The sequence below is a fragment of the Bombyx mandarina genome, chromosome 19 (assembly GCF_030267445.1).
Source record: "Bombyx mandarina strain Sakado chromosome 19, ASM3026744v2".
NCBI classification, from domain to species: Eukaryota; Metazoa; Arthropoda; class Insecta; order Lepidoptera; family Bombycidae; genus Bombyx; species Bombyx mandarina.
In genome coordinates, this window is record NC_143225.1 from 1,122,496 (window position 1) to 1,150,072 (window position 27,577).

At 38.0% G+C, this 27,577-nt stretch overlaps 2 protein-coding genes across 7 annotated transcripts; both read left to right on the forward strand.

Annotated features, from left to right (window-relative positions):
• Window positions 1–1,575: 1,575 nt before the first annotated feature.
• Window positions 1,576–11,554, forward strand: Or-10 (olfactory receptor 10). 5 transcript variants are annotated; one of them, XR_016324669.1, is made up of 10 exons: window positions 1,585–1,970; window positions 4,017–4,200; window positions 4,806–4,940; window positions 6,072–6,240; window positions 6,365–6,477; window positions 7,228–7,327; window positions 8,465–8,569; window positions 9,860–10,015; window positions 10,583–10,646; window positions 11,074–11,554. XR_016324669.1 is itself a non-coding variant. In XM_089735190.1 (9 exons), exons 2-9 carry the CDS (start codon window positions 4,034–4,036, stop codon window positions 11,128–11,130), a joined length of 1,002 nt encoding a protein of 333 aa, XP_089591316.1. In that variant the 5' UTR covers window positions 1,576–1,970; window positions 4,017–4,033; the 3' UTR covers window positions 11,131–11,554. The 5 variants fall into 5 exon arrangements, 3 of the variants coding, with proteins under 3 accessions (XP_089591316.1, XP_089591314.1, XP_089591315.1); XR_016324668.1 differs by lacking the exon at window positions 1,585–1,970 and adding an exon at window positions 3,085–3,395; XM_089735190.1 differs by lacking the exon at window positions 10,583–10,646 and having other exon boundaries at window positions 1,576–1,970.
• A 4,098-nt stretch (window positions 11,555–15,652) lies between these two features.
• spag (RNA polymerase II-associated protein spaghetti) lies at window positions 15,653–24,711 on the forward strand. 2 transcript variants are annotated; one of them, XM_089735184.1, is made up of 9 exons: window positions 15,653–15,789; window positions 17,199–17,312; window positions 17,654–17,773; window positions 18,962–19,089; window positions 19,893–20,103; window positions 21,324–21,527; window positions 22,777–23,094; window positions 23,581–23,776; window positions 24,534–24,711. In XM_089735184.1, exons 3-9 carry the CDS (start codon window positions 17,714–17,716, stop codon window positions 24,620–24,622), a joined length of 1,206 nt encoding a protein of 401 aa, XP_089591310.1. In that variant the 5' UTR covers window positions 15,653–15,789; window positions 17,199–17,312; window positions 17,654–17,713; the 3' UTR covers window positions 24,623–24,711. The 2 variants fall into 2 exon arrangements, with proteins under 2 accessions (XP_089591310.1, XP_089591309.1); XM_089735183.1 differs by having other exon boundaries at window positions 15,690–15,955.
• Window positions 24,712–27,577: the final 2,866 nt, after the last annotated feature.

Sequence of the window (27,577 nt, forward strand, 5' to 3'; positions counted from 1 at the left end):
TGGTCGTAATTATAAATGTGTATGAGTATTTCCAATTAGACGTGCTAAAATAAAAATAATGGAGGTATACCAGTTGTTATAGCTGAATAGAACGTGGATGATGCACGCTTTTTATGGCACTGGCTTTTGAGCAACCTCAAGCTGTCATTCAGTTTCAGGCATGAGGTTGAAATCTCAATCGTAATGCACAGCGGCTATCTTATCCTTCAACTTGGACTCATGACTGTTTCGCCACAAACCCAGGTAATATGGTTGTTCCTAATTGTGGGGTTCTAACAAAATGCGTGGCTCACATTAGAACTAGGCATCCATAAGGTCATTGGAATATCGCATAACAATTATCCCCTGAACAGCTCATAGATATCACGAGATACCAAACATGTGAGAGATACTTCATTTGCATCAAACGTGTCATAAAGGTCACTATTCAGGGTCTCTTCCAATCCGTAATGTTTACACTAATTACAATAAAGAAAACCATTAATCACAGCTAAATTTACAACACAGAATGATGATAGATGATAACATAAACAGTAATTATTCATAATCAGATCCTCCCACTGTCCGGAACCAATCAAAATGAGGGATTGCTGTTCAGAATTTCTGATCTGACCTTCGATTGACTGAGCGGTTTTGATTTGGTTTTGCTCAATTAGTTCTTTGTGATCGCAAGATGTAATCACTCTAAAGATGCTTTTAGTGTGTTTTTAGAGCCTTCGATGAACTATCCCGATGGTGTTCAGAGAAATACTTATCGATCTCATTTGTCTAGCAGGAAAACATTACTGATTTGCAACAACAGTAGGCAGATTTTGGCTAGATTTTCACATGAATTTGCAATCTCGTGTGAAGTGCTTACTGAAGTTCATAGAAGTGGCCTGAGCTCTTTAATGACCCCCGTCATTTCGTTTTTACCATCGCATTGGTACCAGACCAGTCTACTTAGTGCGAGTTTTTTTAATTTGTAGCTTCCCTAAGTTTGCCGCTAGGGGCGCTGTTCCAACTCCATACAAATTTGAGTTAACTTTTACACGAACGAGAAGATAAAAAACTATTAAAAGTTAATTGCTAGATGGGTGGACGAGCTCACAGCCCACCTGGCGTTAAGTGGCTGGAGCCCATAGACATCTACAACGTAAATGCGCCACCCACCTTAAGATATAAGTTCTAAGGTCTCAAGTATAGTTACAAGAGCTGCCCCACCCTTTAAATCGAAACGCATTACTGCTTCACGGCATAAATAGGCAGGGTGGTGGTACCTACCCGCGCGGACTCACCTACGCGGTCCTACCACCATATAAATATATATCTACTATAATACAATTCTATACCACCACGAAACGAACGCGAAAATTGTAAATAATTTTAATTATTTGTAAGTAAAAATAGTTTTATTTTACAACATTTGAATCTACTTCTGTGTCGCGAAAACCGAAGAAAACACAATTCAAATTCAAATTCAAAATCATTTATTTCAACTTAGATGTCAGTATGACACACTTGTTGAATGTCAAAATATAAATAGCAATGTTAACTCTACCACCGGTTCCAAAAAAATATATTTAAAGTACCTTCGAATTTTTTGTGGAATTGGAAATTAGTATGGAAAAATGTAATTATCTGCAACCCAGTGAACCAGGGCTGCTATGTACATACATAATTAAAGTTTTCCACTCACGAAAACAGTAATTGTTCTTCGCACTTTTAATGGCTGCATCGCTTAGTACTGTGTGATTAAAAACAAAAGTTTTCATTCTTGACAGTTATAATGTTATTAACAAAGTGCTTGCTGAATTTCAATCAGTTTTACAATGCAATTAAATTTAAAGGGCGTTTTAGAATATTTGTTAATTTGTATTTTTCGTGCCAAAAAAATACTATTTAATAGTAAAAATCTCTAAAAATAAGAATACTTAAATGTGTTAGGTTGTGGGATCCCACAACGAAGAACTGATGATGAAGTGAAAGCAGTAAGTTCTTTAATTATAAGAATATAATATTATAATGAAATTTAATTAACGTAACTAAACTTAACTTTATTTGAATTCCGATTATTACTTTTTTTTTTTTTTCTGAGATGGGTGGACGATTTTTTGTTAATTTATTTAATACGTGCACATTAAGAACTATACTAAAAATGATTAGCTCTCTAACTTTAAGTACATTTACAAAGAAGTCTTTTATATCACGTAGTCACGTAGATAAAGATATTTTCAAGGACCGTTTATCCTGATACTGAAAGAACAGGAGTTAAGTTCATGAAGCTTCTTCGGCAGTTTGAACCTCTATACAAATTTGATTTTGGTACATTATGTAACGTAAATAAAGGCAATGTTCAAAGTGGTGTTGTTTCTTTGTATTCTTCACCTATAGACACATTATTACTGGTGGTAGGACCTCGTGTGAGTCCACACGGGTGGGTACCACCGCCCTGCTTATTTCTGCCATGAAGCAGTAATGCGTTTCGGTTTGAAGGGTGGGGCAGCCGTTGTAACTATACTGACACCTTAGAACTTATATCTCAAGGTGGGTGCCGCATTTACGTTGTGGATGTCTATGGGCTCCAGTAACCACTTAACACTAGGTTTTTTTTATGGCCCTTGTAGGCAGACGGGCATACGACCCACCTGATGGTGAGTGGTTACCGTCGCCCATGGACTTCAGCAATGCCAGGGGCAGAGCCAAGCCGCTGCCTACCGAAAACCTGGGCTGTGAGCTCGTCTAATCATCTAAGCAATAAAAAAAAAAAACTGAGGTTCTCGTCAGATCTTCTCAGTAGGTCGCGATTCCGATCCGGTAGTAGATTCAGCGAAGCACTGCTTTACTAGGGCTAGTGTTAGCAGCTCTCTCAGGTTGAGCCCATGAGCTCACCTATCGGTCCGCACGAAGTTGCATTAGCCCCTTAGGCTACCAAAGAATAGGTGGGGTGGTATTCGGTTGCTCGTGTATTTTATATTACATAGTAAAAATATGCAGCATAGGTAGACTTTCAAAAATTAGTTAGTGAAACAAGACCTTTAGAAAGGACACTACTATTTATATTGCAGCAACAGAAAAATAAATGTTTCATTCAATATTGTTGATGCGAAATGAACATTAACGAATGACTTCCTTTATCCTAGCTCTTGCTTAGTTTCACAGTTCTGTATTCGAGTCCTGATTCATTGATGTTTATACTTGTGCAGTAAAATATTCTGTTTTAAATCTAACAGGACCGAATCTCGGTCCTTTTGACGGTTTTACAACAATGAGAACCAATGCTAAAAGTTTCCTCTTCGTACCGTCAAAAGTCCTGACATTATGCGGGGTCTGGCCTGTTGAAAAAACGTCACTCTTCAGCGTAATTTATAGATCGATAATGTTATCGTCTCAATTTTGTTTCCTCGTGTTCAATGGTGAGTTGGGAATTTAATTAAAGCAACACTAGTTGACAGTTTACTACCCTAGTTTGGTATCCTAGAGATAGAAAAAGGAAACGAGGCAGACAGACTCGGAGATGGGAAGACTAGATAAAGACGGTAGCAGAAAAACTATGGACAAGGAAAGCTCTAAACCGAGCAGAGTGGAAAGAAATGGAGGAGGCCTTTGCCAAAGTTGGGCAAACAGACGAAGTTGTCAGTGTCATCGACTCGGCAGAGTCGTTAATTTAAGTTTATTATTTGTAAATATCCTTTTTGCGTCTGAATAAAGGCTTTTATTGTTATTATTATCGTTGACAGCTTAGCACAGAGCTTTGTTTTCACAACTGTAGCTAACAAGGAGAGTCTGCTATAAGTTGATTATGTAATTTCTCTGTGGACCAGTAATAGGCCGCCAAGATCCAAATTACTAAAGTATACTTTGTGGTACCAACATAACTCACTATATGCAGTTTCGTGAACATATACCCAAATTAAGACCGATTTGTCAAGATGTGTCTGTTCAATAAAAATTAAAATCTTTTAAAATGTATAATAGTCTTCTTGTTTTTTCCATTATACGTTTTTCTTACTAAGATTAGATGCACTTATTTCCAGGTATCTACATCGGCTTAATGTGGGGGGATCTGAAAGCGGTATCCGACGCTCTGTACATGTTCTTCACCCAAACAACGTGCTGCAGTAAAGCAATTGGTTTCTACTTTAACTTCTTGAAGATAAAACGAATCGTCGCTTCCATGGATGACGTACTATTCACAGCCATGTCCATCGAAGATCAAGTGTAGGTTTTTAATTTGTTTCTTGTAATATGAACATTTTCCAAAACAGTTGTAATTCATAACGAAATTCACTTTGGCGTTGCCGGCTGCTAAGAGAATTAAGAAATTTTCGTATAATTTATTTATTTATAACTTCATATACTAGAAAGTATAAAGGCGGACTTAATGCCATAGGCACTCTCTAACAGCCTACCTTAGGGGAGTGCAGAGATGAACCTTGGTAGGTGTAGTCGTAATGGTTTGGATTTATTTTGCTATCGTATCGTATTTGCTTCTCACTCAATTCCACCACTGTAACTATTGTATAAGCAAAAGCTATAGCACCCAAAAAACAAAAATACTTTGAAACATGAATTTAGTTTACCTGAAGAAATGCTGAGGTTAATATCAATAGCTCGGAAGATTTTGTTTTTTCATTGACAACTCATACATGTTAAGCTCATATTAAGTTAAGCCTGACTTTGGTTTGAACCAAACCCTCCACTTCAAGGATCAATAATAATTCAAGGCTTACCATTAGGAACGGGTTAGACGGACAAGTGAGACACTGTAAACTAAAATAAAATTAGGAATTAGGACAAGAAAAATATTTTTTTAATCTTTTCAGCACCATCTTTAGCCACTCGAGGACAGTAAATAAGCTATATAAAGGTGTATTGGGTTTCACGGGCTTTACTCTTGTGCAGTGGACAGTGTTATCGCTGATCGGTAGTGAAAGAACGCTACCCTTCAATGAAATGTGGTAAGGCCATGGAATATATGAGTACCTAAAAGTTTTTTGCACTAGAGGGGTAGATGAGTTCACAGTCAATCTGGTGGTATGGCGTTATCGGAACCCTTTGCGTAGTAATTACCATCATTCACCTCGAGATACTAGGTCGAAGCTTCAATGTTATTGAATAGCACCTGTCGGAATAGGCATGGAGGCGGTATCAACCCGTGCGGGCTCGCTCGGAAAACCTTTCTCGGAAAACGACAACTGGTTGCAGATTTGACTTTTTGACCACGACATAACTAAATAAATATGCTCCAAAAATGTAGTTTTGCTAATATATTTATTTTTAATTGTATTGTAGAAAGAATATTTCGGCTTGGTGCCGTTGAATTTACAAATTTTTATTAAATTCAAAACTAAATTGTTTTCCCATCACCTTAGGTTAACTATACATATTAAAATACCGGTTTCAGAGATGCTCTATTTACGTTCCGTATGTATAACCTTTCAAAGCCAGTATGTTTCATCATAAGCCACTTGGAGCAAATGTACTTTCCGGCTTGATTAAAAGTTACAAAAAGCCACAAATACCAGTGCCCCGTTCATTGTTGCTGTAAAAACAAAGTGATTTCGCTTGAATGTCTTTGCACTTTACATAATTTTCGTTAATGGGATTGTTTTCATCATTACGCCATCCATCCGGTCTCTATATTGATTTTACTATAGATATCTGCAGTGATATGAATCTTTACAATATGTTATGTCGAATGCTGAGAGGCACTTTTGTATGTGCCCTTGATATTTGACATCTTGGGACATCTTCTATACTGAGAAATAGTGGGAGTATGATCTATTTCATCCTACACATTACTGTCAATGTCATTCTGCAATTTAGCTTGATGTTTTCAAATTATCATCATTCTTTTATACTATGGCATTTAGATTCGAATCACTAAATATAAAAATTAATCTTGTGAAGTCAAACTCTAGACAGAATCTGGATTACTCAAAATAATCGCCAGTGATACATTTAACCTAATAGCCACTGAAATAAAGTTTCTTTTGGGCCTAATTAATCGTATTACGTACAGACTGAAAGCGCTAAAATTAAAGACTAGTAGCAATCATGTTAAGGAACTATTCCATTTTTCCTGCCAGGGTACCGACTGATATAAGCAAATCCCCAAACTATGAGATAACTTTTGTTGTTGAACTCTGGATGATGGTCATATCAGCCGCTTTATTCATGTCTGTAGACACAATAACGGTGGCTACGATGATGTTCTCTTGTGCTCAACTCGACATTATTATGAAAAAAACACAGCAGGTAAGTGACGCTATTGGTACCATTGATATGATGGATAACGAGTGACCTAGCACTTGTGTGTCTCTCTGATTTTAAAGAGTGACGTCAAAACGCAATAATAAAGGGAGGGGCCTTTTAATTTCAGATACAAGAAATACCTTTATCACCAGACTTATCATCAAGAAACAGATCGGAACTTCATGAAAAGAATAATGGGATTCTTATTGACTGTATCAAGCACCACCAAGCTGTAGTAAGGTGCGGTGCTTTAAATAGCTTTTTTTAACAGCCCACGCACGTCCAGTGTTGAACAAAGGGCTCCCCCAAGGTTCGCACACAATAACCAGTCTTGTGCATCATGCAACTAGCAGGTTCCTACGACTTTTAGCAAGACGTCGGTCTACATCGTGTGGGGCCTAACCACGACTGGAGATCTTTTCGGCCTCAGAGGCCTTTCTACAAGCATGTGCCTTGCGTACTGCAATTTCAATCTTGGAATCCTTCGGGCTACGTCAGTTACCTTTATTCTTCTGCGAATCTTCTCGTGGCTGATTCGACTTCGCAGAGAAACTGAGAACAGGCCTCTCCATTGCTCTTTGAGTGACTTTGAACCTTCTGACAAAGCCCATTGTCAGAGACAACATTATATATAATAATATAGTTAATTGGTACTAATAAAGACACATTGAACGGTAAACTTAGTTTCTTAGATAAAATACCCCTCAATGAAAGTTAAAGCAGAGTTTTAGCATTAACGTAAGTTTTAGAATCCTTTGATACAAACTCCTTAAGACTCATCACATTAGTGATTTATGGACCCTGATACTGACTAGTGTGAACTCATCATAAGTAAGTATTATTTGGGATTAGATTTAATTACAAACTCTTTAAGACTCATCGCATTAGTGATTTGTGGACCCTGATACTGACTAGTGTGAACTCATCATAAGTACCTAAGTATTATTTGGGATTAGATTTAGTTAATGACCCTGCTACTTTTATTTCCAGATTTTCAGAATTATGCGAAGGTACTTTTCAAGTACATTCGTTTTTTCATCTAGGCGGTATTGTGTTCATGATTTGTGTCATAGGATTTCGGATGGCCGGGGTGAGTTTTGATAAAAAATAATTGTAATTGTAAGCGAGGGACAATCAATACCGTCTTTACCATAAGGGACCCGTGCCCAGGGCCCCCATTCTCAGGGGGCCCCGAAAGACCGACAATTTCTCTCACACGTTTATTCTCAACACATTTTTGTCTGGCACATTACACTTTTTTCACAAATCAGTAATCAGAAAGTATTTACAAGGCATATACTATGCCTATAATAGAAGATTTAGCTCAACAGAAATCCCGAAAGAAACCGTTATCGAAATCGTAACCAAAAAACCAGCAGCATTCTAATATCATTAATGATATATTATACCATACTGTATTTGATTACCTATAATAAATGGTCATACTCAGTAAAAAAATGTTATTATAATTCGTTTTTTTTACTTTCCAAAAGGGCATCAAATTCTTGTGTGCCCAAGGGCCCCATCCTAGTTTAAGACGTCCCTGGGGACAATTCACAATTGAGTTCACGGAGCTTTTACTGGGTGCCACAGCCCTAAGGTACCATGACGTGACTGTACAGCTTTCTGGACGGGAAATCGAAGTATCAATAATGCTACAACAAATTATGAAAACTTTTTTTTTTATTACTTAGATGGGTGGACGAGCTCACAGCCCACCTGGTATTAAATGGTTACTTGAGCCCATAGACATCTACAACGTAAATGCGCCACCCATCTTGAGATATAAGTTCTAAGGTCTCAAGTATAGTTACAACGGCTGCCCCACCCTTCAAACCGAAACACATTACTGCTTCACGGCAGAAATAGGCAGGGTGGTGGTACCTACCCGCGCGGACTCGCATGAGGTCCTACCACCAGTAAAAACTTAAGAACAAATACTCAAATTCGTGTCATATCACCTTATTTTGTTAGTATTATTATTATTGTTGTGCCATGGCTCAGTTGCGGACTAAATAATAATAATAATAATAATGGTTGGTTCGGAGTAAGTATCAGTTGAATGGAATACTTGAAATGAAATGTATTGTAAAGTGATAATTATTTTTAATAAATGTATCTTTTTTATCTGTTAATTTTAAGTATGTTTCTTTAAGACTTGTTGTTGTCTGAAATAAAATAAATCATTCATTCATTCATTCAATAGCCACATTTATTTCATGAACAGGAGTCACCAGTAAGCGCACAGTTCTGGGCAGCTCTCAGCTATTTAGTTATCATTTTGGGCCAACTATACCTTTACTGTTGGTGCGCTAATGAGTTAACAACCAAAGTAAGTATTTACGGTGGAAGTTATCATAGAACAAAATATAATTGAGGGAAACTTGAATCGTTTCCACATATGTATACTCTAAGTCGCAAGTTTACGGAGTAAAAGCCTCAGTTCGGTCGAAAATCTTTCATTAGCCGCCGAAATCGTAGTTCAAAATACACGCAATGTATAGCTTAAGCCTTGTTCTGACTAGCGAGTATTTTAGTCGAGTACCAAGTAATAGCTAAATGTGTCTGAGCACCAAAAATTTAGTCGAGTAGGCTAGTAAATAATTTAGTCAAGTTAATCCATTTTGTTCTATTTTTTCGGGCGAGTAGCGAATAGTTTAGCCACTAAATTACTCGATACTCGACTAAAATACTCGCCTAGTCCGAACAAGGCTTTAGTGTGTGAAGGTAGACACTTCGATATTTTACTATATTCCGTCTAGAGCTTAACTATTTTTCTTTGTCTGAACTGATAAAAACACCTATTTACTACTGTTTTTAAATCCTCGACAGTTTCAATTCAGATTTTTTTTATTGCTTATATGGGTGGACGATCTCACAGCCCACCTGGTATTAAGTGGTTACTGGCGCCCATAGACATCTACAACGTAAATGCGCCACCCACCTTGAGACATAAGTTCTAAGGTCTCAGTGTAGTTACAAAGGCTGCCCCATCCTTCAAACCGAAACGCATTACTCCTTCACGGCAGAAATAGACAGGGTGGTACCTACCCGTGCGGACTCACAAGAGGTCCTACCACCAGTAATTACCTTACCTTTTTTTTCTTCTTTTTCTAATAGATTTTGTCATTTCTCATCTTTGTAATTTATTTCATTGTGTACCTACTGATTCTAGTTAAGCGAAGCTCAGTTCAAAATTTCTGTTTATTATGAATGTTGTGTTACCACCGTCCTATTTCTGGTGCGAAGCAGTAGCATGTTTCAGTTGAACAGTCGAATAAGTAATTACCTTTCTTTTTTTTCCTACTTAAGCCGATAGCCTTGAGATGCTATTTCAGCGTAACCTTAACGAGTAGGTGAGCTCACGGGGCTCAAACCTGACCACGTTACTAACACTAACCCTAGCAAGAGCAATGCTTCGCAGAATCTACCACCGGATCGGAGACGCGACCCACTGAGAAGACCCGGCGCGAAACTCAGTGGGCTGTGTCTGAGGGTTCATTTACTCGTCGAGCCCTTCGTCGCAAGCGACGGGTTCGACGAGAACCATGACCGGGGTAATTACCGAACGCTATCCTCAGCAACAATGGTATTAAACTACATCAACTTCTCTTTCTCACAGAGCGAACAATTGCGAGACAAACTATATCTGACTCCCTGGTATGATCAAGATATGAAATTCAAAAGGAATCTATGTATCGCTATGGAGTGCATGGCTAAATCACTCACCTTCAGAGCAGGAAGCTATATACCGTTATCTAGAGCTATGTTTGTGTCGGTATGTTTAAATGATTATTTTACTAGAAAATTGTGAAGTCGTCGTGGCCTAAAGGATAAGACGTCCGGTGCAATTGTAACTAGCAATGCGCCGGTGTTCGAATCACGCAGGCGGGTACCAATTTCTCTAATGAGATTTAGGTAGTTAAAAAATGTTCATGATTGATTTCTAGGGTGAAGGAATAACATCGTGTAATAAAAATCAAACCCGCAAAATTATAATTTGCGTAATTACTGGTGGTACGACCTCTGGTGCGTCCGCACGGGTGGGCACCACCACCCTGCCTATTTCAGCCGTGAAGCAGTAATGTGTTTCGGTTTGGAAGGCGACGCAGCCGTTTTAACTATACTGAGACCTTAAAACTTATATCTTAAAGTGGGGGGCGCAGTTACGTTGTAGATGTCCATGGGTCCAGTAACCACTTAACACCAGGTGGGCTGTGATCTCGTCCACCCATTTAAGCAATAAAAAAATATAAAAAAATCACTGGGTACACATTGACCGCCTGGCTATTTTTGGTTACCGCTATTCATTTAATTTTGATACTGGAACCTATATTCATTACAGATTTGAACGCTACCATCTACCATTAGGCCCGACATCGCTTCCCTGCATCTCGTTTGGTTATCTGGTACAGAATTTCATAGATGTTTGAGTTTTATTTATTTATTGCATAGATGGGTGGACGAGCTAAGAACCCAAGTGTTACGGGGTTACCGGAGCCCATAGACAGTTACAACGTAAATGCACCACCCAACTTAAGACATGAATTCTAAGGTCTCAGTATAGTTACAACGGCTGCCCCACCCTTCAAATCGAAACGCATTACTGCTTCACGACAGAAGTAAGCAGAGTGATACCTATCCGTGCGAACTCACAAGAGGCTTTACAACCGATAATGTTAAGTCCAACAGTTGCATCTTTTAAACTGGTACACATATGGCTGCTGAAGGCGAGAATAAAGGGAAAATATTGGTGCGTAACTGCAGTGGGTTTTAGTATTTTCAAAGTTCTGAATAATCTATTTTTTAACATCAGAATTTATTTTATATTCTCAGATTCTGCGTTCTTCGTATTCCTACTTCGCATTCCTGAATCAAGCGAACGAGCAATAACACGTTTCAGACTAACAAAAATCTGCAGAATTAAAGAGTCTTTTTTTTTTTTTTTTATTGCTTAGATGGGTGGACGAGCTCACAGCCCACCTGTTGTTAAGTGGTTACTGGAGCCCATAGACATCTACAACGTAAATGCGCCACCCACCTTGAGATATAAGTTGTAAGGTCTCAGTATAGTTACAACGGCTGCCCCACCCTTCAAACCGAAACGCATTACTGCTTCACGGCAGAAATAGGCAGGGCGGTGGTACCTACCCGCGCGGACTCACAAGAGGTCCTACCACCAGTAAAAAATAGTAGTAGTAGTCTTTTAAATAGTCTTAAATGCTTTGTTAAATATATCATCTTATACCTTTAAATAAATCTTTAAACGAGCAATTCTTGTTTAAAAATCTGAAGCTCGGAAACGGCGCCAACGATTTTAATAAAATTTAGTAGGTATACGTACAGTGGATTTCGGGGGCGATAAATCGATCTAGCTACGATTTATTTTCAGAAAACGTTGTTTTATTCGTGTTTTCAATAATCAACTTTATCGATAATCAACTTAAACATAAATTTTTTTGTTTATTGAAAGAAAATAACAAATAAAATAATATAATATCAATATGTAATTCGTCTTCTTCTTAGTCGAATACTTCATTGCTGAAGGTCGTGTCCTTGAAATGTAATTCGTATTTAAATATAATTTCTAAAAAACACAAAATATAAAATAAAAACAAAAAATACCGACCAAAACTCGATTATCTTCTAGTTGCCTTGTTATTTATATACATCATCATTATCATCATTCACCTGCCCTTCTCTCAGTCACCTGGGATCGGCGCAACATGTTTTCTCCTTCCATACTCCTCTATCATATACCATTTCTTGGCTCACTTCACTTTTACACATATCGTCTTTCACGTAATAAGCCCTATTCGTACAAGTGATGAAAATACTCACAGAAATAAAGAGGACGTAAGAAGATTTTTTGTGAAAGAAAAACATCTAAAATAATGATATTCTTGTAGTCGTCGTGGTCTCTAGGATAAGACGCCAGGTGTACTCATAATATCAAACAAACATGCGTTCAAATTCTAAAAGCTTCTACCGATTCAGGAATATTTTACGTGTTCACGAATTATTAAACGACGAAGTAAATAAATAGCATAGTGTAATAAAACCGAAACTAGCAGCTTATAAATTTAAATCTATACTTCTATACTAATATTATAAAGAGGAAAGATTTGTTTGTTTGTTTCGAATAGGCTCCGAAACTACTGGACCGATTTGAAAAATTCATTTTCCATTAGAAGCCGACATTGTCCCTGATGAACATAGACTACTTTTTTTTTATTTTTTTTATTTTTTTTGTTTCATGTGTGTTTTAATGTTTCCGAAGCGAAGCGAGGTCGGGTCGCTAGTATTATATAAATCTACAGTGGTTTTTACGGATGTTCCGTTATAACTACTGAACCATGCATCCGATTGATTTGAAACTTGGTATCCATGTAGAAAATACATGTAGGTACTTAATGGATAGGCTTAATGGATATAATAGGATTTATATGAGTGTTGGACTTCCTACACCAATTGCGGAGACGTTAATGATGAGAATCTTTGTGGGGGTGAGAAATAATAATGTTAATTTTAAATGGCCAGCGAAGCGGACGGGAACAGCTAGTAAATAAATAAAAATATGTATATAATACTTATTCATTTGATTGTATCATTTGATTCATTTGATATGTAGAAGTACATAATTTGGGGTAAATCGTACATTGAACAGAATTTAATATAAAACAGAAATGATTGCTGTTTTGAAAAAGAAATTGGATCATCGTTCCAACAGAACTGAAATGACTGACGTGCATACAGCTTATCTCGTTATGATTAGTTATCGCCACTGATAGATATTGACAATGCCAATGCACTGCTTAGCGAATTTCCTTTAGCGAGATCTAGGCTAGACATTTTTTAAATTGTTGGAACCTCCTTGCGGGTCTGTCAGAGCAAAACTAAGAAAAATAATGTTGTAATAATAAAATCGTGATGATTATCAGTTTACATTTGATTGATACATCAATACACATCACATCAACACGAGGTCAATTTTTAATTACGTAACACCCAGACTATCTACAATAATTTTATTGTAACGTGTTTTGTTTGTTCGCTATTTCATTTTTAACGCCTAGACTGATTCAAATTCAAATTCAAAATCATTTATTTCAACTTAGATGTCAGCATAACACACTTGTTGAATGTCAAAATATAAATAACAATGTTAACTCTACCACCGGTTCCAAAAAGAGCCAGCCACAGTCCTGAGAAGAACCGGCGAAACAAACTCAGAGAACTTTTTTTTTTTGTTTTTTTTTCTTCTTTTTTTTTAATAAATAAAAATATTTACAATAAACGAAAAAACAAGTCAAAAAATACAATTGTGAAGTTCATTTGTATAACAGTAAGCTATATTGTTTGTTGCGTACGATGGGCTGTATTTCTATTTTATTGAGGTTTGATTTTGAAATTTTTGTGTAGGTAGGTATTTCTAAGTCGCCAAGACGACGACAGGGAGTTTCGCGTTTTCTGCTTCAATAGTTACATAGGCTATAATATTGGAGTGCGATTTATTAATTTACTTCGTTAGTTTGATGTAAAGGGGTCGTTTATAAAATTATGTTTATACAAATGGTTACGTAGTGTTTAGCGGTCGCAAGTTCGAGATTAACTGCAGAAAAACTTGTAGAATAGGTAGTTTAATAGTTTACTCATAAAGTTTTTGTTTAAAATATGCTAGGGTTTGATTAATTAGTCGTCGTGGCTCAAAGGATAAGACCTCCGGTGCATTCGTATCTTGCGATGCACGATGCATCAGTGTTTGAGTCCCGCAAGCGGGTACCAATTTGTCTGATGAAATACGTACGTAACAAATGTCCACGACTGACTTCCAGCAGTTGAAGTAATAACATCGTGTAATAAAAATCAAACCCGTAGAATTATGATTTGCATAATTACTGGTGGTAGGACCTCTTGTAGGTCCCGCACTGGTGGGTAAGTACCAGAATTCTGCCTATTTCTGCCGTGAAGCAGTAATGCGTTTCAGTTTAAAGGGCGGGGCAGCCGTTGTAAATATACTGAGACCTTAGAACTCATATCTCAAGGTGCGGGGCGGTATTTACGTTGTACCTAGATGTCTATGGGCACCGTTAACCAATTAACACTAGGCGAGCTGTGAGCTCGTCCTACCCATCTATTTAATAAAAAAGTAATAAAGATATATACGACCAATTTCTGAGAGGCCTTAAGAAGCCTGTGTTCAGCGGTGGAGGACCTTCGAATAAAGATTATAAACATTATAAACATTTTTCGTCAATTAATTTGAATGGTTTTGATTACTAGTAGGTACAGTTAAAGTACTTTGAGGATAACGACAAAGGGAAGGTATTCCATCGTGCGTGTGAAATCGCTCAGAGGATACGGCCTAAATCTATGGTTCGGAAGTCGTAAATATAGACACTAATTTTAAAAATTTCGTTAGCAAGATACAGGCGTCAGGCAAATATAATGTGTTTTACGACAGCTACATCCCACGGTGCCGATTTACGTCCTTAGATTTAATTTAAATAGTCATAAATACATATATGACAGTGAAACGTATTTTTAAAACTTTCGTTTACTGTAAGGGCGAATTTACATTACGAAATTAGTGGCATGAAATTAATTTCGTGACATTAGTGCTACCAACAGTTTCACGTGTAATTTGATATTTTCGTAATGCATGCATTAATTTCATGAATGCAAATAAGTTTCGTGCCCTGCGCGATTTTTTGGCGAAATTAGTGTCATACAATTAATTTCATAGAGTAGAAACGACGTAAGATTTTAAGAGTTTCTAAATTTACAAAAAAAAGTTGAAAAATATGAAACGCTACTAAATAAATTCGATATTATGTAAGTTTGGTATGCTTTGCACTTTATAATCTAATAAAATGACTTGTACCTAATAGATTTTTTTATGATTGAGGTATTACTGGTGGCTCCGAAGCCTTTCCAGTTTCTACAGGAAAGGTGGGCGAGCAAGGGCTCAACCAGGAGGGGTAGGGTTTGCTAACAGCTACCCGAGCGCCTCCAAAGGAGATCTAACAACTGAAGAGTAGCTGCTTCGCGAACGAATCTACCATCAGATCGGAATCGTGACACTTATAGAAGATCCAGCGAGAAACTCAGCAGGCTGATGTTTAGCTAAAATTGCACATCGAAATCTTTGCCGAGGTAGACGGTTACCGGGGTCCTTATACCTGCTCCTAGTGTTAAAGCTAATGCAAGAGTTATTGGATCTGATGGATCCGTAAGGACGGGCTTAGGGCGTGGACGGTGACTGACTCGACCTCTATTATAACTATTAGAGAAAAAAATAAGATAATAAAAAAAATATAATGAAAAAAGAGTGCAAACAATAACAATGATATTTGTACACTATTGTGCAACAAGAAAGCATTTTTAATCATCTAATCTGAACTTTTTAGTACATTTTTTTATTTTATACACTGCAACCCCAAAATTGCCATGACAATCAAATTTGTTTGGAATCTGACGTTTCTCAAGTGTTTGTTCGCGAGGGTATAGGAATCTCGAAACTTTTATCGATCAAACAAGGATTAAAATAAGGTATTCAATAATAATAAACTGGCGTCAGATTATGGAAAAAGCATTCGAAGTACAAAAACAAGTACGCGATAATGCGAAAACAGTACAGAGTTACATGAGTGACCTGCTTAATTGGGAGACCGAAATGAAGAGAAAAGAAGCAGCAATTAATGGGCAATATGAACAGGTTTACAGTTATTTCGCGATACAGATAACGTATATAGTTGTTCAATGTATTATTTTGCTTTATTTATCTGTATTCATACAATTCAGAGAATGAATTTAAAGTACTTGTATGGGTTGAATAACCTAAAGAGTATATCTTTGTTTTTGTATTTTTTAGTTCATTTCTAAGTTTCGCTTGCAAATATTAGCACACAAAGCATGCTTATAGAATGTTTGTATTGAAACTATAAAATGTCTTTCAATGTGAATTCAGAGTGTATTGCAACTTTGATATGAGCCCACAACAGGTAGCTTCATATACATGTAGAACAATTATAATTATCTTTTCTATTAATGCATACTTTTGTCTGCCTATTTTTAGTAACATAAACAAATTATTTTCAAGTATGCATATAGTATTAAATGATAGATTATGCCAACAGCATGTGCTTGGCTTCTGTCTCTGTGCAATATAAAACATGAACTGACCAGGTAACTATAAAATAAGCCTTAGAAAGCCTTACAAAGATCTTTGTAATGAAAATATATTGATATAACAAAAAAAAATGTGGCAGGTAGGCATTGTACAACATAAGATATTTGATAGACATCACAACATCGAATGTTATCACCCAGTAAAAGAATGGTAATGGAACTACATAACGTACTTTGTAAAGCAATTAAAAGGTGAATGAAAGAGTGCGTATCACATTAATTACAGTTATACTCATAATGTTTATTTGCATATCATGTGCACTCAAAATATTAAAGATATTAATAAAAGTGTTAAAAGTTAAGTGTTAAAATATATTATTCAATCAGCATAATGAAAATGGTTATTCCTTAATAAGTAACACTACCATTAATAATGGTAAGCTACTATCAATAGACTTTCACAAATGACTTCCATGGTGATGGAATAATATTGTGTAACTAAAACCAAACTTGCCAAAATTAGAATTTGTAAAATTAGTGGTGGTTGGGTAGCTTGTGAGTTTGCACAGGTGGGTACACTAACCTTACCTATTTCTGTCACAAAGTAGTACTGCATTTTGGTTAGAAAGAAGCTGTGGGGCAGCCATAGTTCTGTAGAACTGGGATTTAGAACTCCTGTTTCAAGGTGGGTGGTAGCATTTATGTTGTTGATGGCTGGACTCTGGTAACTACTTAAAACCAGGTGGGCTGTTAGCTCATTCACCAGTTTCGGCAAAAAAAAAACAATAACAATGCTGTAAAATGTTTTAAATGTGTTTTTAATTAATTAGGATTTGCCACCGGTTCGAAGCAAAATCAAAAAGGACAAACCATTGGTAGCCAAAAAGAAACAAGATAAGAGAATCTCTGCATCAGATTATCAGGCATGGGAGAAATTTGATGCTGTGAGTATGTATATAAGATCATTTTTGTGAAATACATACCGTTTTCAGTAATTAATGGTAATTTTAAATTACTACGAATGGTAAAGTTAACCAATGCATGTTGTAGTATGTTTACTAAAATTGGCAGATAATACTGGCTGCTTAACTAAACCACGTATTTATGTGCCAAATGAGAGTGTAACACTAATAACAGAAGAGTGTGTCTTATCAAAAGTATACTCAAATTTGTGTAGACATTTGTAGATTATTTAGTATTTACCTATTATTCAATATGGGTATTGATGTGCCCCATATTGTTAAAATCCCAAAACCTAACCATTGGTGTGTTTGGATTTATTCAGGACAAAGCATGCAAAGACGTGGAGATTGCAGACATCGGTCCAGCTTCATTAGACGGCAAGATGAGTCAGCAGGTGAAACAGGAGAAATTGAGAGAAGAGGCACAATATGAGAAGGAGAGGGTAAGATATTGTAGTGTTTGTGCTAATGAAACTTGTACCATCATTACAATTACATTTCACAGCCATTACTTCTCAGCTAGTGTGTAAAAGAAAATAGCTTTGACTAGCGACCCGCCCTCGCTTCGCTTCGGAAACATTAAAACACACATGAAACCAAAAAAAAAAATAAAAAAATAATAAAAAAAAGTAGCCTATGTTCATCAGGGACAATGTCGGCTTCTAATGGAAAAAGAATTTTTCAAATCGGTCCAGTAGTTTCGGAGCCTATTCGAAACAAACAAACAAACAAATCTTTCCTCTTTATAATATTAGTATAGATTACTTTAAAACTTAGTGCAAAATTTTTGCTTTCTTAAACTTATACTGTTTATTTAAATTATTTGAGCTAAAGCAGCTAACTCTAAATAGTAACAAGGGTTTAATTCAATGATATATCATATACTAACCTTATATCCTCTACTAGTGCTTTGCAACAGAAATGGCAGAATTATTAATTAATACATGGAGGCTCCTAACACACTTATCCACTATTTTGTTAAATTTAAATCTCAACCTAAAGTAATGAACTTGAAATTCTGTTTTGCAATTAATCAGAAATTTGCACAGGTCTCTGACAAAATGCCAAATGTAACAGATACCATAATGTTTTGAACGAATAGAATAGAAATAAATTTGTAAGTTTGACAATTACAGTGAAAATTTTTATATTTCATTTTTTGTAAAATGTACCTTCTTCTTTTTCTCCACCTTATCCTACTAGGTGGGGTTGGCACAGCTAATTTTTCTCTTCCATTCTCTTCTATCAGCCGTCATCTCAACACTCACTCCTCTCTCTCTCATATCATCATTCACACCCTCCATCCATGTCTTCTTCGGTCGACCTCTTCCCCCTCTACCTTGCAATACCATTTCCATACATCTCCTAGTAACATGCATCTTCTCTCTACGCATCACATGTCCATACCACGCTAACCGTCCGCTCCTTCATTTGTTGCTTACCGTGGCCACTTTCACACTTCCTCTGAGATACTCATTCTTTATCTTGTCCATTCTTGTCACTCCACACATCCATCTCAACATTCGCATCTCTGCCGCATGCACTCCTCTTTCATACTTTACTGTGTATTTGTGTAAAATGTACCTATTAGATTTTACCTCATGTTGAACAGCGAGTGTTTTTATTTCTAGGGTAACACATTTGTGAAACAAGAGAAGTGGGATGAAGCAATATCGTGCTACAACAGAGCCATTGAACTCGTCAAAGATGATGCCATATACTTTGCTAATCGAGGGTTTTGTTACTTGAAGAAGGATAGGTAAGTTCAACATTTCAGAATGTATTTATGTATCGATATAAGATAATTCCAAAATTGAAAAGTGGTCCTTTAGCAGTGGGATAGGCAGCGGCTTGGCTCTGCCCACTGGCATTGCTGAAGTCCATGGGCGACGGTAACCACTCACCATCAGGTGGGCCGTATGCTCGTCTGCCTATAAGGGCAATAAAAGAAAAAAAGGGGTGTAAAGCAATAAAAAATGAGGGAAGGGGAAAGGTGAACTCTGTTTGATTAGATAAACTAGAGAGAATTTTGTGTCATGTTCACGGGTCTGAAGAAAATCTGCGTTATTTGTTCTTGCACCTGATAATAAAACGAAAAATTTCGTCCATCACAAGGTGCTTCACTAAAGAGTGGAACCCATGCACTCAAATACATGGCCAATCAAGAATCATTAAAATACTTGCTTTTTTAATTTACATTAATTATCCAAATAAAAAATTGTCCTTGATAAAATCAAAAGTCTGCTCATTTATTGCCTCTAAGGTGGGAAAAAATTCGCCGGGTCAGCTAATTGACAATATCGAAATCGAAAGTATAATGAGAAAAAATGTATTGCGTGAAAGACGATATGTGTAAGAGGGGAGTGAGCGAAGAAATGATATATGATAGAGGAGTATGGAAGGAGAAAACATGTTGCGCCGACCCCAGATGACTGGGAGAAGGGCAGGAGAATAATGATGATAGTATAGGGCCTTCTAAAGTGACGTATAAGTCCACAAGATGCAGGCACATCACCATCGCCTTGATACACGTACCAAGCTAGTTCCGTTTTATATTTCCAGCCTTCATCAAGCAGAAGCGGACTGCACTGAAGCCCTACGCCTCGACCCAACGTACGTGAAGGCGCTGCAACGCCGTGCCACCGCCCGGGAGAGGCTGGGCTCGCTGCGGTCGGCGTCCCAGGATCTCGCTCAAGTACTTCAGATTGAACCTCACAACAGCGCGGCTAGGAAACAGCTAGACGCCATAAGAGCTAGGATGGGGACAAAAGGGGTAAGTTTTTTTTTGATTGGCTCAGATGGGCAGGTGCGCTCACGGCCTACCTAGGTCCATAGACACTATAGCAAACGCTATGCCTTAAAACACAATGTCGAGGTCTCGACTTCATGGAATATGGATCGAGATCATCTACCCAACTTTGCTGATAAAAAAAACTTGCCAAATGTGTGTTGGATCACATACAATAAAAAGTTCCATAGCTTGAACGAATAGTTAACATATTGAATTTGATAGCTTAGAGTAAATCTATTTATAAGCTGTGTATGTTTGGAAATTACTCTGAACTATAGTTCACAAAAGACACATGAAGGAAGCTAGTTAGCTATAGCTATTTTCCAAATTTAAATTAAGTAGAAGCTAATAAAATGATACTTAGCTTTGCAGATTAAGCTTTAATTTGGCTTGAATTAATATTAAGTGAATATTATATATACATGTATAAATTATCTCTTTGTCGGTGACGCGAAAGGTTTACAATAAAGCCTTTTTTTTTTTTTTTTTTCGGGCCGAGGGCTGTACCTCCTACGAGGTCCCCGCGCCTAGGGGGCGCGCGGGGTATGTGAGACTCAACGATCTGCAGGTGTTGAGAGCAGATCGCGGGCCCAAGGATTTTAGGGCCCACCCACTAAACGACTCCCCTGCACTCTTACACCCGGCGTCCGATCTCCGTCCGGGGTCAAAACCCGGTCAGAGTAGGGGGGTTCCCGCGGTCAACACTACAACCAGACACGCGGCGCCACCCCGAGGACGCCCAACCGACGGGTCGTCGAGGCGATAGTCGACGACCAACGACGTCAGTCTCCGCGGTACGGCGGCCCTACCAGGCCGCCCGGGCGATGCCGCTGGTGTTCCGGGATACCCCGCTGGGCAAGAACCAGCCTGCCGGGTCGGAACGCGATACACCGCCGACCGGGTTGCTCTTCCACAGTATGTTCATGGACGACAGCGACGACGAAAATGCGGACCGCATCGCAGTCCGCAGCCGCCGACGCGTCGTCCCGTCCTCCTGGTGCCAGCGCGCTAGAGTGACGGTAGCGTGCGGCGCAGTCTCAACCCCCTTAGGTCGCCCCGTGACCATCACCGGGAGGAGACTGCCTCCTCATAGGGTTACAATACAGCCTGTATTAAGCAGCCTTAGGTTCAAATTTTTGAATGAGAAAGTGTTGATCTTTAAGTCATTAATAAGATATTGGAAAGAAAAAAATATGTTTCAGACAAAATCAAAGTCATCACCGTTATCCACTCCAATGATGGAAGCCAAACCAGTATCTCCAAAGTGCTCGGAACAAAAAATCGTGCAAGTGTCCAATGATGTCACTGAGCAGCAAGAACCTATTGTGGATACTTGGAGGGAAGGAGTGGGTGAAGCAATTACTGTATTGAAGCCAGTGAAGAAACCACCACATTTGAGATCTAAGGTTGGCTCGATTTAGTTTTATTATGAAAAAAAATATGTTATTATTGAAATTGAACAACGGTAGCCTGCAGAAATCACAATGTTTATGTTGTCAATCATCATGAAAGACGATGGATCAATGTATTCACACTACTTCCTAAACTATCACAAGTACACAGCTTACACAAAGTGATTTACAAGACATGACCCCAAAATGATAATGCAATAATTACCTCTAGAACTTATTAAGATCTTATTAACTAAATAACAAAACAAAATCTTTATCTCAGAAATAACTTAACTATACTGGTGATTTGGGGTATTGTCGCTTATTGTAAGCTCTCGGGTTGTTACAGGCATCATGCCTTCCACATAGAAGAAGGGACAGTCTTGTATAATGTAACTTTAAATACAATATGACTTCTTTCGTCTCTCAGGGTGGGTAATGTTGTCTGTATATGCATACCACTTGACACTGTAGGTGCAGGTACACTCTTTGCACATAATAGCAATAAAAATAAACATAAAATAATCCTGATATATTCTGTGTCATTGTCTCTTTAAATCCTACTTATGTAAATGGTCACGACCCTCAGTAATGAGGAAACGACAAAGAAGAAGAAGAAGATGTAAATATGTTTGTCTCTTTTTAATCTCTCTTTTTCATTGTGTGTTTTATGTGTTTCATCTGGTTTCAAAATGTAAGTGATAAAAATATCACATATAATAATACATTTTTTCTTACTAAGCGAGTTCGAGTGGTTGACATCTGTGCTCATGTAGATATCATGTATCATGTTTGGTCTGTGTCCTTGTAAGAGATATTTGGTATTGGGGATCAAGTTTTGGGGTTCACGGGTTGAGTGCAGGTGTCTTGTTTTTTTATATTTATACTAGCGACCCGCCCTCGCTTCGCTTCGGAAACATTAAATTTTATTATTGAGTAGTTGGGTCCCGCGGTTATTGTCATATCGCGGGTGACGCCGCGAGGCGAAGCTAGTCTAAAAAAATAGCCTAAGTTACTCCTTTTATCATCAGCTACCTGTCAGTGAAAGTCCCGTCATAATCGGTCCAGCCGTTCCAGAGATTAGCCGGAACAAACAGACAGACAGACAAAAATTGTAAAAAATGTTATTTTGGTGTATGTACCGCATATATATTCATATGCACTATCTGCACAACATAATAGGAATCACTTGGAATTAGGTCACCGTATGTAATTTATCCATTTATAAAAGCATTCTACTTAATTGATTAAAAACTTTTTTCAGAGGCAACTTAAAACGATTCCAATTCACGAGGTACAATTGGGTAAGACAACAGAGAAGTTATTGTCTCATCTAAATTTAATAGAGAACGAGGTAAATCAGCCCGATGAAACAGTTAACAATGAATCGAATAAAACTGGAACAGTCAACGATAAGGGTGCAGGTGACATATCTAGTCCTGAATCGGTGAAGTTAATATCGGAGGCAGTGGCCACGGAGAAGGATGTGCAGAAACTGGTGGCGCCCATCAATAGTGTGCAGTTCATGTCCCAGTGGAAGTACCTCAAAGGTCAAGACGAGGTCAGAAGCTATTATTTGAGTGTGAGTCGTCTTCTTTTTTTAAAGACATTTTATGACCTGGTAACTACGACCTTTAGGTCATGTCTTATTTTAATTTACACTCTTATTTTTATGAAAAATGATAATATGGAGTGAAATAAAATGAAGATGATTAATTTGGGACATTAATCAACTAGGATGAAATTAAATGAAATGGGATGAGATGATATGGGATGAAATATAATATAATCTCAGTAAAATTTAAAATAATTTTCCCACATTTGTGCACTTTCACAGATATTAAACAGTTAATAAACCACCGTTATTACACATTTAAACCTGAAGAAACACTAAATAGACAAAATAAAACAAATCACACAGCTTCAACTACTCGAGTTCCCGCCAAAAAGTCCCAAGTGTTTTTGCTTAAGACCGTGTTGCCAGACTCAGATCGCAAAAGTTGCGTTCTGTGACAGGTTTTAAAAAAAATTAGACAGCCCGGAGGTCAGATGATGTGTTGTGCCACAGATCATAGAGCCATCCCGGATACCGTCGATGTTCGCGAACGCTCTGGAGAGCGACGTGCTGTCGGAGCTCATCCGCGCGTTGCACGATCACGTGCCCAGCTTCCGCCACAGAACAGTCGCGGCCTACCTCACGGCGCTCACCCAAGTCAAGAGGTTCTCGGCGCTGGCGATGTTTCTCTCCGCCGCCGATAAGCGACGTGAGTCCGCGGCCCCAATAAGGCCCATTTTCCAGTTCCATTTGAAGTCGTCGTTGCCTAAAGGATAAGACGTCTGGTGCATTCGTGTTGAGCGATGCACCGGTGTTCGAATCCCGCAGGCGGGTACCAATTTTTCTAATGAAATACGTACTTAACAAATGTTCACGATTGACTTCCACGGTGAAGGAATAACATCGTGTTATAAAAATCAAAACCGCAAAATTTTATAATTTGCGTAAATACTAATGGTAGGACCTCTTGTGAGTCTGCGCGGATAGGTACCACCACCCTGCCTATTTCTGCCGTGAAGCAATAACGCGTTTCGGTTTGAAGGGTGGGGCAGCCGTTGTAACTATACTTGAGACCTTAGAACTTATTATACTCAAGGTGGGTGGCGCATTTACGTTGTAGATGTCTATGGGCTCCAGTAACCACTTAACCCGTCCCCGTCGAACCCGTCGCTTGCGACGAAGGGCTCAACGAGCGAATTAACCCATAGACACAGCCCACTGAGTTTCTCGCCGGATCTTCTCAGTGGGTCGCGTTTCCGATCCGGTGGTAGATTCTGCGAAGCACGGCTCTTGCTAGGATCAGTGTTAGCAACACTCCGATTTGAGCCCCGTGAGCTCACCTACACACGTTAGGGTGAAGCTGAAATAGCCTCTCAAGTCTATTTCAGCCTGTAGCACAAAGATTAGGTAGAAAAAAAATTCAAGCTTAAGTCGATAAAATAATAATAATTGTGTTGAAATTACAGATCTAAAAAATCTATTGGAGTACTGTAGGAACGAAGAGAAGTGCAGCGAGCAAGATATCGCCGAGCTAACGGAAAAGTATGAACTATGAAACGGTGTTGTGTAGTTAATTATATTAATAAAGTTAAATATTGTTTTTCGTTTTATTCACTTAAATAAATATTGGTGCCTTCTGAACTATTTCATTGAATTATTTATAATTAAAATAAAAAATTGACATGCGACATACTGCCATCATCGACTTGCTAAGGATATGCTGCTAGTATTTTTTTGTTGAGGCCTTGAGAAATGAAGTCGGAAAGTTATATTTCTGACGTGAAGCAGTAATGCGTTTCTTAAATTCTACATAACGGGCATTTCAGCCTTCAAGCTGCAAAAATTAAATTGCGGAAAGAAATGGTAATCTGTGCGAATTATTTTTGTCTTACTGTTTGAGTACTTTTTGGCGGGAACCCGAGAAGTGAAGTTGTGTGATTTGTTTTAGTTTGTCTATTTAGTGTTTCTTCGGGTTTAAATTTGTAATGATGGTGGTTTATTAACTGTTTAATATCTGTGAAAGTGCACAAATGTGGGAAAATGAAACAAAGCCGCAGGGCGTAACATCTCGGGATACTCCAAAAAGTCCACTGAAAAAATCTTATTAAATGACCACCATTTCACTGAGATTATATTTCATCCCATATCATCTCATTTCTTTTCATTTAATTTCATCCCAGTTGATTAATGTCTCAAATTAATCATCTTCATTTCATTTCACTCCATAATATATTTTTTCTTAAAAATATGAATATAAATTAAAATAAGACATGACTTATTGGTCTCAGTTCTTCTTCTTCTTCTTCTTCTCTGTCGTTTCCACATTACTGAGGGTCGTGACCACCTTGGTCCAGTTTTTGCACCAGCTTCCTCCAATGCTGCTTGCATTCGGCCTGCTTAATGGCGCCCGAGACGCTGGTGTTTGTGGCCTCCCTGATAATGTCCGTCCACCTGGTTGGCAATCTTCCTCGACTTCTCTTTCCTTCCATGGTCTCAGTTACCAGGTCTAAAATCCCTTAAAAAAAAACTTACTGTTTGACAAATAAGATATGATCTAAAGGTCTATGTCACCAGATCATTAAAAAAAACTTACTGTTTGAGGACTTTTTGGCGGGAACGCGAGGAGTGAAGTTGTGTGATTTGTTTTATTTTGTCTATTTGGTGTTTCTTCAGGTTTAAATTTGCAATAGCCGTGGTCTATTAGTACCTGTGCTAGTAAATGTGGGAAAATGAAACAAAGCAATAGCGTAACTTCTCGGGATCCTCCAAAAAGTCTCAGTAAATGACCACCATTTCACGGAGATTATATTTCATCCGATGCCGTCTCATCTCATTTCGTTTTCATTTCATTTCATCCCATGCCATTCATATTAATCAACCTCATTTCATTTCATAATATCATTTTTCATATAAAAAAGTTTTCATTAAAATAAGACTTGAACTAAAGGTCTTAGTTACCACGTCATAAAATGCCTTAAAAAAATCTTACTGTTTGAGCGTAACTTTATCCGACTACTTTCTTAGACTTACTGGTAACCATTAAGTTAAGCATCCAAGTCTGGCCCCAAACTTTCTGTAACGGACGTGACGTCGGCTGCCATGGCCTGCCACCAGCCAAAGCTAACCAAGGGGGCATAGTGTTAATAAAACAAGCCTTGCCAGCCGTTTCTACCCGCTTTTTGCTTTTTCTCACAAATATAAGAACTTGTCGTTATGCTGTTGTTTTTTCTATCGCATCAATTACTACACTACTCAAGTCTTATCTGCACGCAGACACAAAAGATGCTGATTAGGCTCGAGTCTGATTAGTCGACTGGACGATGTAATTCAGTTAGTTTTTAAATTATAAGTCTCAGCTTGCAAATGTTAGATGAACATTGTAGGAGATACGTAAGAATAATTAAAAATATATATTTTATTTTATACCGAAATATGGTTATCTAGTTAATGTATTTACGGGTGTTAAGGCTTAATGTAATCCCGCACTGGTAGTGCATTCTGAATTCAATGGTGAATACTACTGTTATACTATATAATCGAGACCTCGTCTCTCAGAGTGGGTCGCGGCAATCGCGCTGTGAGCTCTGGTAGCCACTCATCAATAAAAAAGTGGAATGTATCCTGGATCTGCATCGCGGCAGAATTACGCGCAGAGTTAGTATCGGTGTGGGCTTTTTTTACGGGTTTTGTTTTATTAAACGATGTTATTTGTTTGTCGGGGTAATTATTTGTGAGCATCGTGCTGAATACGTACGTATTATGAGCATAAAGTCGTGATTGTGCCAATTCGATAGCTGGTATTGCAATGTATCAGATTTCTACGTACCTACACCTCTTCTTTTTTTCCTACCTATTCTAGTAACCTCGAGGAGTCATAGTAGATTCAATGAACAAGTAGGTGAGCTCACGGGGCTCTAACCTGTTGACATTGCTAACATTAGCCTTAGCAAGAGCAGTGCTTCGTAGAATCTACCACCGGAACGGAAACGCGACCCGCTGAGAAGATCCGGCGAGAAACTCCGTGGGTAATGTTTATCGGTTGTACCTACACCTCATTGGATTATGGTCGTGGCAAAAAAATAATCAAACGGGATTAAAATTAAAACGCCAGCCAAAAAACCACGACCTTACGTTAATTCTGATTTTTTTTAGCACCACATTAAATTATAGTATAACACGATAATTGCAAGGTAATTGTCCCTCGCCTAATACACGTGTACAAAATGTTCTAATTTAATTTGTAACCGGATTTATGAATGTATTTACAGCAATCAATTTCATTTTGATTTCTTAACTGAAAGAACTAGTGACCCCTACTTCATCCGTGTTATTTTGCAACGGGAAGTCTCAGATATGAAACATAGTAACTCATAACGTGTCATGTGTCGCGGCGGAGTGACGACTCAGTTGAGCGCCTTGTGGTGCAGGGTATGATAGAGGGTACAAGACCGCGCGGCAGATCACCGTTACGATGGACCGACCAAATAAAGGCAGCTCTAAACGGTCCCGT

Bases quoted from the DNA above. Each gene is read 5' to 3' on its own strand.
- spag (XM_089735183.1), top strand. From the start codon at position 15,821: ATGGAAAAAGCATTCGAAGTACAAAAACAAGTACGCGATAATGCGAAA. The intron at 23,095-23,580 runs GTGAGTCGTCTT...GTTGTGCCACAG, and splicing joins TCAGAAGCTATTATTTGAGT to ATCATAGAGCCATCCCGGAT. The intron at 23,777-24,533 runs GTGAGTCCGCGG...TTGAAATTACAG, and splicing joins CTCCGCCGCCGATAAGCGAC to ATCTAAAAAATCTATTGGAG.
- Or-10 (XM_089735188.1), top strand. From the start codon at position 3,248: ATGAGAACCAATGCTAAAAGTTTCCTCTTCGTACCGTCAAAAGTCCTG. The intron at 8,570-9,859 runs GTAAGTATTTAC...TCTTTCTCACAG, and splicing joins CTAATGAGTTAACAACCAAA to AGCGAACAATTGCGAGACAA. The intron at 10,016-11,073 runs GTATGTTTAAAT...TTATATTCTCAG, and splicing joins CTAGAGCTATGTTTGTGTCG to ATTCTGCGTTCTTCGTATTC.